Source organism: Phlebotomus argentipes, unplaced genomic scaffold (assembly GCF_947086385.1).
Source record: "Phlebotomus argentipes unplaced genomic scaffold, Phlebotomus argentipes genome assembly contig_2, whole genome shotgun sequence".
NCBI classification, from domain to species: Eukaryota; Metazoa; Arthropoda; class Insecta; order Diptera; family Psychodidae; genus Phlebotomus; species Phlebotomus argentipes.
The window spans coordinates 6846690-6860229 of record NW_026776162.1 but is presented as its reverse complement, the minus strand read 5'-3'; the positions used below and the strand labels follow the sequence as shown (position 1 = coordinate 6860229).

General features: G+C 48.7%; 1 protein-coding gene across 1 annotated transcript in view; it reads right to left on the bottom strand.

Annotated features, from left to right (window-relative positions):
- LOC132264799 (microtubule-associated protein futsch) overlaps positions 1–4494 on the bottom strand; it is a 46757-nt gene extending 42263 nt beyond the window's left edge. Inside the window, exon 1 of the mRNA XM_059765121.1 lies at positions 3649–4494. Within this exon, the coding sequence (XP_059621104.1) occupies positions 3649–3847 (199 nt within the window). The 5' untranslated portion in view covers positions 3848–4494. The remainder of the gene's footprint in view (positions 1–3648) is intronic.
- Between the last annotated feature and the right edge of the window lie 9046 nt (positions 4495–13540).

The window sequence follows — 13540 nt, the reverse complement described above, 5'->3', positions numbered from 1 at the left end:
TATAATTCTCAAGGCAACGGTGCACAATTTCTCCCTTAAAAAGTCATTATCCAGTCAGAAGGAGAAGAATTTGGGTAACTAAAATAGATTACATATATAGTCTCGTTGCTCAATTTTCTCACAGCGAAAGCACATGGAAATTCAAGAAACGACAAACTAATATCACTCTTGATATACATTTTCATTAAAACTTTATCCTAATGTCTGGAGGAAAATTAGCTAAATTCCATCATTCCCACAGTCCAAACATATTTCATTAATATTTAACATATCAATTCAATGTTTGTTTTTTTCCTGCAGATGCGCAAAATTTCATGGAATACAGTTTGTTTGGGTTTATTTAGTAATTCAACTTTCACAACGAGATTTTATTGACTCATTTTGGGATGTTTCCAATTTGATTTTGTTTCTCTTGTCCTCGTCTTTTTGGAAAATGACAAAATTTACTTCAGTTTGGAGACACTTTTGTATTGATCGCGAAGAGCTTTCACGCGAGAAAGCTCACTGTCAATTTTCATCAGTAGCAAAAAAGAAAAGAGTTGCAAAGCAAGCGTGAAATTGAGCCAAAAAAATGCATATTTTCTTGATCAAATTCACACCTTTCGGGCAAATTGATTGATGTGTGTTCCAGTGGGAGGGTTTTTGAGAATGAATGGGAGAAAGCTTTCACGGTAAATGTGGGAAAATGTGTACCTTTTGTCACCATCGAAAGGTGATGCGTTGAAAATTTCATGAGGTCTTAATTTTGTGATTGAGGACAGAATCAAGGTGAAAGACTGGGTTTCTAATTTATTGAATTTCTTGTCCTCAGCCACATTTTCACCCTCTCTCTGTCTCTCTGTCTCTCTCCTTGTGGGGAAAGAAAGAGAGTCGAAGGGCCGACAGAGTGTGAGAAAAGAGACTTATAGAAATGTGTTATGAGGAGGGAAAATAGACTCAGTCGGCACGCAAAGTGATTTCTCATGATAAACGCGTGCGAGCTTTTCGTCTCTCTCGCAACAAATTGTGTTGGTTGGGAAATTTGTGCAAATGGACACATAAAAAGTGCGTGAAAGAACTCTTTAGAATTGATTTCCATTCTTCAGAGCTCACACGTCATCGAAAAGTGAAACGATAGTGGATTTTCAACCCTCCTCAACTTGTCTTTTCCCCACCTCTTTTCAGCCCTTTTGAGTGTGTGCCGAAGGAGAATTAAAAAAAAAAGTGGCTCTGAAGCGCATCTTTCGACAATCCAATCCAATTGCAATTTTCCCTTCCATTTTGCAAATTCAATTTCCTACCATCGAAAGAAGCTCTATATATTTGATCTGTCGGCAAATGTAAATTTTAATGGATATATCGTCTGAGCTGAAAATACTCATCTCGTCGCTGGGTTGAGGATAAATTGAAGCCACAGAGTGACATTAAAATTGCAGTTTAACCCTGAGTTGAGCTGATGGATGAATCGATAAGCTTGTGGACATGATAGTGTAAAATCATACACTTGACGTGCACGTAATTTGCAACTTCAACCTGGTGAAATTAAATTACTTCTAGATTAGCAAATTGCGAGAAAGATACACGATTAGTTTTAGTTTCATCAGCATTTCGTCTTTGAGGCGAACTTGTCACATAAAATTCACCATCATGTTGCTTTTTTTTTTTAATTTACAGTCTGTCGCACTTGATAAAAAATATACATGTTCAAAGCGCTTTCGAGATTATCACAGAACTCACTGTGTCAGGATGTAACTTACCGCGTGCTTCACGTGTGAAACAGTGTTCAAGAGGGAAACTGTGCCTTTTTTTTCGGCAGCCAATCGATAAATGTATTTATGTGGCATTTAGTTTGACCCCTGGCAAGAGTGCCACTTCTCTGTCATCCCTTAAATTTCACTGTGCATCGCGGCGTGTCAGTAATTTATGACAAAAATGGATGTGCACAATTTTCTGCCATATGAATTCATCCCAAAAATAATACAAATCCATTCATATATGTATGAAGTCTACTGTTAAATTGCAATGGCGCACATGAAGTGTGTGGGAAATGCGTTTTATTGCACGAAAATATATTTTCCACTGCTTTTAGTTCGTTTTATTCATGGTATAATCAATGTTTGTACAGTTGAGAAGCAATTTTAAATACTTATTTCAAAGTCATACTTTTCCAGTGAATTGAAAAGGTAGAAGTTTGATGTGTGTGTGTGGAAAATGTTTCTTCCCTCTTGAAAAGACGTGGAGCTTTCGGTGCAAAAAGGTGTCAATTAAAATTAATGATGTGTCCGTAATTGAGGACAAAATTCCACTTGAGTAGAAAGGGGATGTTCCAGTTGTTGGCAAAATACTTTCAACACCCTCTCAATGGTCACACGAAAAAAGACAACTCATGCGAACCAGAGAGAGAGAGACTGTGAATTATGGCAAATATTCTGTGCCAAATGCAGAGAAGAAAAATATCTGGTTATAATTGAAAACAAATAAAGAATTAGTGATTTTTTTCCAAAATCTCCCTCTTCGGTCAGCATTTTTTGTCAACCACAGAGTTGTCGTGATTAAACACACTGTAAATATTTTCCCATTTTCCTTCACGCACGGATTTTTTTTGTATGTATGCTTGTGTCCTTTGTCTGTGTGTGTGTTATGAAAGCCTCACGAAGTTTCGGCATCGATTTTTCGGAAAATAAATACCCATTCTTGTGCCTCATTTTCCCTCAGTGAATTCCTCTTTTTTTTTCTCCACCACCAGAAATTCATGTCTGTGGGTGTGGAAATTCTAGACATATCGATGTCAGTTTTATGTTACAACCTCACACCGAAACTTTCCCCGAAAATTATCCACCACCAACTTGAGTGCCACTTTGCCTTGTCGGCCGGTTTTTGGTGAGGAAATTTTCTGGGAATTTTCATAAAATATCAGAGGCAGATAAAATCCATCGAGTGGGAAGCGAAGCATATGTAATTTTTTCCCTCACAACAAATGTAATGTGCATTTATTGCTAAATTTGACGAAGAAAATCGTCACTTTATGCCAAAAAAATCGCTATAAAATTAAGTAAAAGACCATTTTTTTGCACTGTGAATTGTTCGTGAGCTTGCAGAATTGCAGACTCTCATGAGGATTCGGCAAATTCATAGGGAAATTGAAGGTGAATAACATATTATTTTTGCCTGCATTGCCTGCACCCAAAACTCGTCACGCTAATTCGTAGTGAAATAACCAAAAATCCTCCCTTCTAGCGAACACAACCTTGCGTCCTCGTACATTTCCATCAGCACAGTGTCTCATTTTGGGGTCATGCGGCCTTAGGGGATGATTGAAAGCCCTTCTGTCTGGGGCTGAAACTAATTCCCTCTTTGTAATTCATTTGCCGAGGCTCTCTAATGAAATATTTCACGCTCAATTCACCGCCCGAATGGGAGTTATATAATAAAATGCGATGAACCGGATTTAGGTTGGGGGATCGACGACGAGTGAGTGCATTGATTAGGCCGCGTGTGGCGAAGAAGGGTGCGGAATATCTGCATTGTGGCTGTCGCTAGAGAGAGCCTTATTCGTGGCCTCTTGTGTGTGACGTATTAGATCGATTGCATTGAGCCTCGAAGGAAGAGCGTGAGTCGCCATGTCAATGCAGACATTTCGGATTAATCTGGGACAGGGGAGTTACTCACCTTTCACAAGTCTCTGTATAATGATGTCCTTATGCTCCTGGGAATAAGGCTCTCCGATCACAATGAGTAGATAGCAGCCCGTGAGGGGGCTCGGCGGCCCGATGCCCACCATGCTGGGCGGCCCGGCTTCCGCCACCTCGGCCCCCGGCCCGCCCTCCGCCGGCGCCACTCCGTTCGTCACCCCGTTGGCCTCCTCCATTCGCGGCTCCTGCAACTCACCAGCGGACAATCGAAGAGAGCGAGAGAGAGTCACTCAAGTATCACCGCACTGGACAACTGTCTGATCACCGCTCTGCCACTGAGACAATCGCCTTGGGATCAATGCGGGCAGCAATCTGCTGTCTCCGGGCTGGAGCAGGAGCGTGGGACTTGTGGCTTAATTGAGAGACTGCTGGATGGATGAAAATTTTCCGTGTTCGACACTTTTCACACGACTGTCTGCACTGTAATGGCCGCACCCGAAGAAAAGTTCAACTTTGCTCCCAAAAGCACCAACTCTCTATGGCTGTCTCGCTCCTCCAGTGAACTCTCCACGCAAGCTCCTCTCGCTCTCGCTCGCGTGGTGTGTGTGTGTCTCGATGGAGACCTCTTTCCGGGAGCCTTTCCGCCTTGAGTCAGGGGTGCAGGTCTCTTTTTCCTCACTCTCTTCTCTCGCGGACAAATCGGTCGATGATGGGGCACAAATTCTGGGCAATTTGTCGGAAACACCTTGGGAAACAACAGTCCTCAATTCATTGTTCGGCGAACCTTTCCTCTCCGGCACCCTTTTGCGCCCTCCTCGCCAGATGGGCGGTGAATCCCAAAATTTTCACTCAGCACTCAAAGGAAAGTCCTCAAGTTCTCAAGTCGGCGCGGTGTAGAAAAGAAATAAACCGTTCACAGTCACTTGGGATTCTGGTCTGTCTGGATTCTCCACAAGGCGCGAAGGATCAGCCAATCTCGGTTGTGTGGCCGCTTGAGTTCTTCACACTGCTGCTGGGTTCTTGTGAATGAGAGACGGTCTCTGAGGTGTCGAGAAGCGACCGGCGAGCACGGAGTCTAAGAGCCAAGTCACCAGCTCAGTCTCGCGGCGGAGCTCCGCAGCGCGGAGTGGCCAAAGTGGGGGCCGCGCTCTCACTGCGTGCGCTGGGGAAGGCGCTGGAGAGGGTCTCTGCGCAGCGGCGCGCTGAACCAGCTGGCGCCCTCCCCACCCGGATCGCGGATCAGATGGTCGCGCCACGAGTGGAATCGATAACCGGCTGACGGCACAAAGGGTGCCGGGTCGTCTCATCTCGCTCTCCGCGACAAGCGAAAACGGTGTGTCACGCCGAGGCGGAGAAATGGGCCGCGGAGAGAGTGCGCCACGTCGGGGCGGCTGTCTCTGTCGCGCCCCACGCGAAGGGGGGCGCGCTCCAGAGTGGCCTGATGGAGTGCAACGCAGGCGCCAACAATCCGCAGAACCCCGGGCGCCATCTCTAGGCGGATGCGGAGCCCGGGGAGCCATTTAGTCCTTCGTTGGTTGACCCCCTTGTTTTCCTCAATGGCCCGCGCCGGATGACGAGCCGTGGAGCATTAACCCTTCGAGGCAGCTTACCTCTCAGCTAAGGAAATCGTTTTCACACCCATTTGACGAGAAGTTTGAATGAAATTTCAATTCATCGGTAAATATTAGAAAACATTATGCTTTCCGTGGTGGTAATAATAATTCAAGAGTTCTCTAAACTCAATAACTCGTCAATAAATTTCTCGGCATCGCATCAAATATTCTGTCTTAGTTGAGCCTCAATTTCAGCAAAATAGGAATTCTCATACGACGGCACAAGTGACAGAATAATATGAAGGGAAAATACGACGCATGGAAAGATAGGGAAACTGGAGAAAATATGCAAATTCATTTCTTAGAAAAATACACCATGTAAATTTCCTCTCCGTCGCCATGTCATATTTCCAGACTTGCCAACATTTTACAACAAATTCACACGATTTTCCCCGGTTGGGAAAGGGAAATTGAATGCGGCACATTTTCCGTCATGTCACTCCAGACGTGTGAGTCTTATTGAATTTCTTGTCCGATGGCGTGCAATGCACTCCGCAGGAGTCCCAAGGGACTCGATGATGAGTGTGGGAGGCGAAGGATGTGCGGGTCAATTGTGGACGACGACGGCGGCGGCGGCGATTTGTGTTGGGTGGAGGAGAACTGGCGCATCGCAGAAGATGTCTTCACGGACACAAAGGACCCAGCCTCCAAGTGGAGAGAGAGAGACTCTCCAGTGTGTTGGTGGTACCTTTTTACCCTCAAAGTAACAAGATTGCAGTGCCACAGCAATTCTCGCCGGTGCGTCTTTTTGGCGCATTTTTCACTCTTCTCCTCCATTGCCTTCTTCTCACCACACACCTTTTTTCTGTGTATGCGCACTCCTCTCAGGTAGACACACGCGGCGGCCCAAGAAGTTGCCATCGAAGCCTCCGAGGCGGGGACAGGAAGAGCGAGAGAGAGCACGGGATCGACGGACTGCCTCTGTGTTCTGGTTGCCTGGCAAAAGTAGAGCATTGTTGTACGACAGGTGGCTAAAGTGGTGAGCACACCTGTTGGCGTGTCCATCGGACCCTTTGTAATGGCCTGAGAAATTCCTCAACTGACCAGATAATTACCTTTACCCTGTGTTTTTGCCCAACATCTCATCGCCACTGCACGGCAGAATGTCTCGACTTTGTGGGTGTGATTCTCTGCGCAGTTTCTCTGCATACACTTGGTAGGGTTCGCAGAAATTGCCGCGACTTTTCGTATAGAAACACCGGGATGAATTGTTAATTTCTAGGGCACAACTTCACACGAAGTCTCTTCCCTGCAACATAAGTGTAACTGTGGATGTCTCGAGGGCTTCACCTTTGCCCTCGACATTTGCAGTGAACCACCCCTGACCCACACATGTTCCCGGTCGTCGTGACATCTTCCACGAAGATGGTTTCTTGTTACAAGGATTTCTTCTTGTGATGTAACACACTGAGAAAGACCAAAACAACACACGCCACGCACACAGCGCTCTCGGGACTTGCGTGCTATTATGGTGCCTTGGTGGGGAATCGATAGAAATGAATAAATACACCATCGGAATTTTCTTCTTCCTTCTCAGCTCGATGTATCTCGGCCGCTCTGATATAGGAAATCCATACGGAGATAGAGATGGTTTGAGTGTTGGCGCGAAGGAGACAATCCGACGCGCGGCGCAAGATGCGTTTCAGCTGAGTTTGGGCGCCCGTGAGGAACGGTTACCATGTTGTGTAAAATGAGTGAAACAAGAGCAAGTTCTCCCGGGTTACACCTGTTCTGGAAACCTACACACACATCCTGCTTTTCCGCCCTCCCAACAAAAACTCTGAGAAACCTCCGTTCCCGCCTCTGTTCGCGCGCGATGCACTCTGCTGTGGTCCTGGACCTGAGCCGGAGTTGGGACAGTTGGGACCATTCCAACATAGAACGCGGCGAGTTCCTTCCGAAACTAACGAATGGGTCGTGATATAAGAGTACCGAACTGATTACCATTCGATATTTCACAACCAGGCGACCAAAGGCAATTTGAGAATTCCACTCTTGGGATGAACACATGTCAGCATGGGCGAAGACTGGCTTGTGTGCTTGAAATGCGATACCAAATCTCGCATTCACGAAAACCGAGAGACAAAATCCCGAACCCTACAAATCGCATTCAGGGGCTAAGGCTTCAGAAAATAAGCGCCTTTTGGCCTTTTGAGCGTGCGATTCTCGTTTACCAGCGATATATTTATGGATTCGATATTTTGTGAATGCGAGAATTTGTGCGATTTCCCAGTGTTTCAGAAACAAATCCTTTGACCTTGCATTAAGAACCTTGTTCTTTAATCTCCTTAACTTATAATACTGTTCTTATACTTATAATACATCAAGCCGCAATGTTGAGGATTTCATACGCTTAATTGTGAGATGGTAGAATTAAAAGCTATGATTAAATCTGCAAAAGACTTTCCACAAATCCGCTCCGAGATTGCCAATGAATATTCCAAATTAATCCGTTTCAATTGCTCTCAAATCCACAAATTTACACCAGCGCATACAGAATATATTTCGAAGAGTTCACAGTCTCGTGTGCAGCTGAAAAAATGCCCCGCCGCAGCGCAATGATGACAGTCGCGAATTGCTGATGGCCTGGGCCACGAGTAGACGCCACGGTTTCGCAACACATATCAAAACAGATGCTTTTCCACTCTCACCCAGAGGTGTTCGGCGCAAAAAGGGGAACACGCACATGGAGCTCACGGGGGCCCGGCGTGGCGCTGCTGCGCACTCATGGGCGCCTGATGGTGGCACTGTCGCTTGCGGCGGCCTCTCTCTTCGCGGGCACAGTAATTTATTTCGGACCACGACCACGTCCCGCCGACTGGAGTGCCATTTGTCGCCCGGAGGGCCGACCAGGTGGAGTCTGGAGACATGGGGGCTCCCCCACTGCGGTCAACCGCGCGCATGGGCCCCTCGAGGCGCAGTGCCTCCCATCGTCGATTCGTGGCCTTTAGTGGCGGCCGCGCTCTGCGTGTTGGACGTTTTTGTTGTCGGAGTTGCGGCATACGACATTCTCTGCCAGGCGACCAGAAGAGCGCGCTCGGCGCTCCCGGCCTCGCACACTGCGCTCGTTGTCTGCCGCCTCGCACTCCGCATGGCCTCGTCGAGTGGCCTGAGCGTGTCCGCAGGACGAATCCTTTGTCCACTCGTTGGAAGACGCAGGAAATTGGGCATTCCTGAATGTCCAATAAAGTGTGTAATTACATTTCTTATTTTCCGAGAGTTGCTGAGATACATGCAAATTGTCATTGTGTTATATGCATATAAGTGCATTAAATGCAGGATATAGAATCCCTACGCAATTCTTCTTTATTGTCAGCCATTGAATTGGCGAATGCAATTAGTGGTGAGTGTGAAAAAAAAACCCCAGAGCATCGCAGTGTGCCCTGAGATAAGAGATGATCCCCTATTTCTTTATCTCTCCAATGTGTCACAACTAATCACCCAAAAGGAGAGATCTTCTTTGCACTAGTCATGCGTCTGCGAAACCTATTCCTATGGTCAACTACGCAATCTCTATGGCCAGTTTCTGTTGCCTCCACACCAATAAGCTTCTCATCTTGATTGGAATAATTCATATATAGTAATATTCAGGGACGTGTTTATCAGCAGCCAATCGTTGTCTTGGATAATTGGCAAGTTCTTATGAACGCTTGGTAGTATTTTGCAAAATTTGCTCCACTATGCTCACGAATGCCATGCGTCTGGTAATCATTTCCAGAGTGCAAAAGCACGCGCCGCGGATTGAAGCCCCCGCAGAGGTTTTTTGAATCCGTCAACACTGATGCATATGCAGCTTTCGCCAGGACCATCAATGCCTCTCCTCATCCTCGGGCGAAGGTCATACCTGGCCAGCGACCGCGGAGGAGATGCAGACCTTGTCGGCAGAGCGCGCGCGGGGAGAAAAACGCCGGGAGGCTTTGCGGCTCTGCAATGCAATCACGCAGCAGTAGCGCTCCGTGGGACTTGTGCACATTCCGCCGTTTCTACTGCATGCGCTTCTAGCGCGCTAGTGAGCAAGTTCGCGCGTAAAATACACCCGTTTCCACCAGGCCAGCATAAGTGCGCCGCGCTCGCTTTGTGAGCAGCTTTGCCTCTCTCTCGCCGCCCGATGGCGCTTGTAGCACGGCAGACATGGACTTTTCACCAGACACATCCACGCAAAATGATCACATATGTGATGACAGTCATGAGAAATGTCCCTGATGGTATTTCTGGACATATTCCTCTTGGTAAGAAATGAGATTTTTCGTCACATTTTCAATGAAATACCAGAGAAAGAGTCTCAGAATTATTTCTCAGTTGCTGACAAATTTTTTTAATGCAAATGAAGACGTTAAAAGAAGACGATTGCACAGAACTGTCCTGTGAAAGTCACATGGCGTGTTGATGGTTCAGCACAGTACGTTTGTAGGGTCTCTGCGAGGGGCATTCATTGGGTGGCAGATGTTCGGAAAAGTACTTCCTGACACGTGAAGACCGCGCAAGTGGAATGACGCACCCGTCGAGCGCGTGTTGTGCTTCTTCGTGCCTTTTGTACTCGCTTGATGTACCCAAAGAGGGTATTCGTGGCCTCACAGCAGCGTGAACCGGCCGCTTCGGTACGCTTCGCCGCGAAACGTCACGTCATATGACTCACCTTTGCACCAGGCAATCAAAAAACTTCGCCGCTCTTCGCCGTTCGTGTTCACATCGCCCGTCCAGCTCCAGGCGCGCCCTTCCTCGCCACTCTGGCGGCCTGTTCCGCAGAAGGCACTGTGCAGCTCACGCCGCGTTGATTCGTCAAGTCACGTGTCATGGTGATGTGTGGCCGATCGGAGTGTGTGCCTCTCGTTGGTCATTGATCCCGTGACTCACATTCGGCGCTTCTTTTCCTCAACTGGAGCGTGTGTGTGGCACCTTTTCCTCATGTGGGCGATTGCGTTTCACTTTCGTTTTCTCTTATTCGTACCTTTGGCTAACGTCACACCGGGCGTACAGAAGCGACACCCGTGCTGAGCACTTGATTTTCAGCCGTGTCGCGGAGCGAGAGGTCTTTTCTCAGTGGCAGAATGTCGGGCCGGGGGCTGGGGCGGTGGGGCGCGCGCGAGACCGACACGCTGGGCATTTGCGCGAGTGAAGTTCACGGCGCGGTCGTGTGGCAATGTCCTTGGATGAAAAACGGCTGCCAACACCCGGACAACATGAGTGGCAGCGCGGCCGGCGGTGACGTCATACGTTGAGGCAGGTCGCGCGGCCGAGCGCGCCTTCTGGCGGCCTGGTGGCGCGTGTTCCTGATGAAGACGATGACTAGTGTGTGGCGACCGCGAGAGTGGCTACGGCTGGGCGAGACTGTCGCAGTCGGGCGAGAACTCTCCCACAACGGGCCTGGGAGTCCTTGCGCGAGGGAGACAGGCTCCTCCTCGGCGGCGGCCAGGCTCACCTGTCACCCCCTGCGGGGGTGGAGTGGTGCCGCCACGTGGACACGCCAGGAAGTGTGCCAGATGCGCACAAGCTCGTGCCCCTGGAGCGCCACTCTCGGTGCTCCAGAGGAGCATCCGTGCCAGGCGTCAGCCTCCGGATGGGACGTGTGTATTTGTGAAATACACACTTGTCCACGCCCTAGATACGCCTCGATTTCGTCTCGTCTACCCGGACGCCAGAAGGCCAGGCGCACTCCAGCACCCGAGACCCCCAAAAGGGGGAACCGCCGTGCGCTCATTTCTGCAGACACGGCGGGAATGGGCGAGCAACACCTCCGGACAGATAGCATGGGTGGGCGCAATACTCGACCAATGCCCGGTGAGTGATTGTATCGGCTGGGCGCTGATTTTCGGAGCTTCGCAAGCGCCCAGTTGGAACCCCGCCGAGAGCGGCGGCCACCATTCTGGGCTCTTAATAGAGAACAATCAATCAACCATCCAGGTTTTGTAAACTAGATATTTTCCCACCGTCAGTGGCGTAGGAAGGATTCGATTAATCAAATCTCCACAGAACGTAGCCTCATGTCAATTCCATTTGACACAAATCAAAGCAGTCTTTGAGACAAAAAATACACGTTTTCCGTCTAAGAATCCGCGTATTAGCGGTGCTTTAAGTAAACAATTGGACAGACAACCATCCTCAGACGGCCTATCGTTATTGTCACCCGAGTAAATTGGACAATTCGCAGGGCCTTTTCCTCCGCCACTGCCGATATTGCCCAATAGTTGCGACCAACGCCGCAGACAGTTGCGAATCTCTGCTGCCTGGGTCGCGACGGTGCAAGCTTCTTCCGACTAACACCGTTTTGGCGGGTCTGATCGGGACCGCCGGGGTTTCCGTGCGCCTCTCGCATGACAATCGCTACCACAGGACCACATTTGGTGGTTTTGGTGTAACTTGAAAGGGTTTGGTGACAATCTCACAAGCTTTCAGAATCCCAGCGCGACCATTTCCCCGCGGCTTTCACTCTCGATTTCCCAATCATACAAACGCGGCAAAGCCTATTCGGTCGCCCCAACTTAAAGGTAGTTTGACAAAACTTTTCGATAGTGTCACGACACCGCGACTTTTTGAAGGAAATCCGCGAGTTGTCATCAGGCACACAAAACCACAGACAGTCGCCCTTTCTGCCAATGTTGTATGCCCAACTTTTACCATCGCGCCAGGGGATGGTGTGTAATTGTGTATTCATGAAATGTGGGTGCTCAGTGCCGGAATGGCTGTTTTACTACAGTCCTTTTGGAGTATTTTCCCTCCTCGGCAGACGCACACTTTTTTTCTGTCTCACCATCGACCGATAGAAAGCAGCATTTCAGGCCTTTCAACCTTCGTCTTTGCTTACACCGTTTTGCCGATGATCTCGTTTGCGAGCCTGGTATTTTACAAATAACTACGAGCTAACAATGTAAGGTGTCCAAAAAATCCATACAACGTCGCAACACTGCAATTTTTCCACATCATAACATGTTTTCTGCCACATTAGGGCACCCAATCTGTTCATTGTTCAAGAGGGAAAGGCTAGTAAATAGCGAGGGTTGCTGCTGAAGGGTCTGCCGAGGCCATTGTAACACCGTGTGCGTTCCCTTATTCCCTTTGTCGCAATGTAAAAACGAGCAGGAACTCCGCACCGCGTTACAAAAGGCAAACAACACTGAGGCGCGTGTAGAATTCCGCACTACATGCAGCATTACGAGGGCACCAGGAACGTCGAATGGGCGCATTGGAACACCGGAGGAAAGCCGCCATCAGAGCGACCATCAGATTGCACGGCGTTGTTGACGTGAGAAACTCCACCTCGGCGAGGGTCAGAAGATCACCTCATTTGGCAAACCCTTCAAACCACTCAATTGCGAGTGGGTTTATTGGGTAATATTACCTGTTAAGTGTTTTATACGCACGCTTTCTTGGCCGTCAATATCATCATTTTGCCGCCAATTTGTCGCTTCGTCTCTTTTCGCCGTGCACACAGCCGACGGGCGGAAGCGAGATGGCAGAGCCTCCTGCGATGATTCTCACTTTTCATTGTCTCCCAGTGACATTTTATCGAGTTGGCGTGAACGAGAGGTGAGACTTTTGAGGTGAGTCTCAATTTTATACCATTCGGATTGTGTGCGTCTCCCTCTAATATAATATTATATGCAAATTATTATCAAATTGGAATAGGAGGACATGAGAAGGGCGCTCCTCGTGAGGATTCCCCCTTCGGTGGCACGCTGCCGGACGCTTTTTTTTGCTGTTCCGATGCTTATCTCGGCGCCGAAATTCCACCAAGCGAGCCGCAAAAGCCGAGAGTCACTCTCTCTCTGTGCTCTTGAACTTGAGACATTCGACGGGGGCACATTGAGGAAAGCCGTCGCGAGCACATTAGCCGGAGGCGATAATCTGTCTTTCGGCAAATCAGTGCCGAAAATCGCGCTCGATTAGTGCGGTGTTTGGAGGTTGCTTAGAAAAGTCGGCAGCGCGCACACTTGACTGATGGAATTGACGATATTGGCAGGCGATTGGCGCCGCGCGGAGATCGTCATCGATGACGTGCAGTTGGGAAATGCATGCGTTGCATGCTCATCTCGCGCGCGGCTGCTTCCAGCCACAGACAGAGAGGCACGAGGCACCAGGCGGCGGCAGAGCGAGATGCAGCACGCGACTGGGTGACAGGTGACTTATGGTCAAGTGGAAATAGATATGGCGCCACGACTAGAGGAGGCCCTCGTCTCCACCCGAGCGGAACACCTGCCCAGGTCGGCGGCAACGCATACGACTTCTCGAAGCCTGGTAGCTCGAACAAAAATTTTCTGGAAAAAGTATCAAAATGAAATTCACAAGTTTAGGGAAATAGCCATACTCGGCAGCACGTGA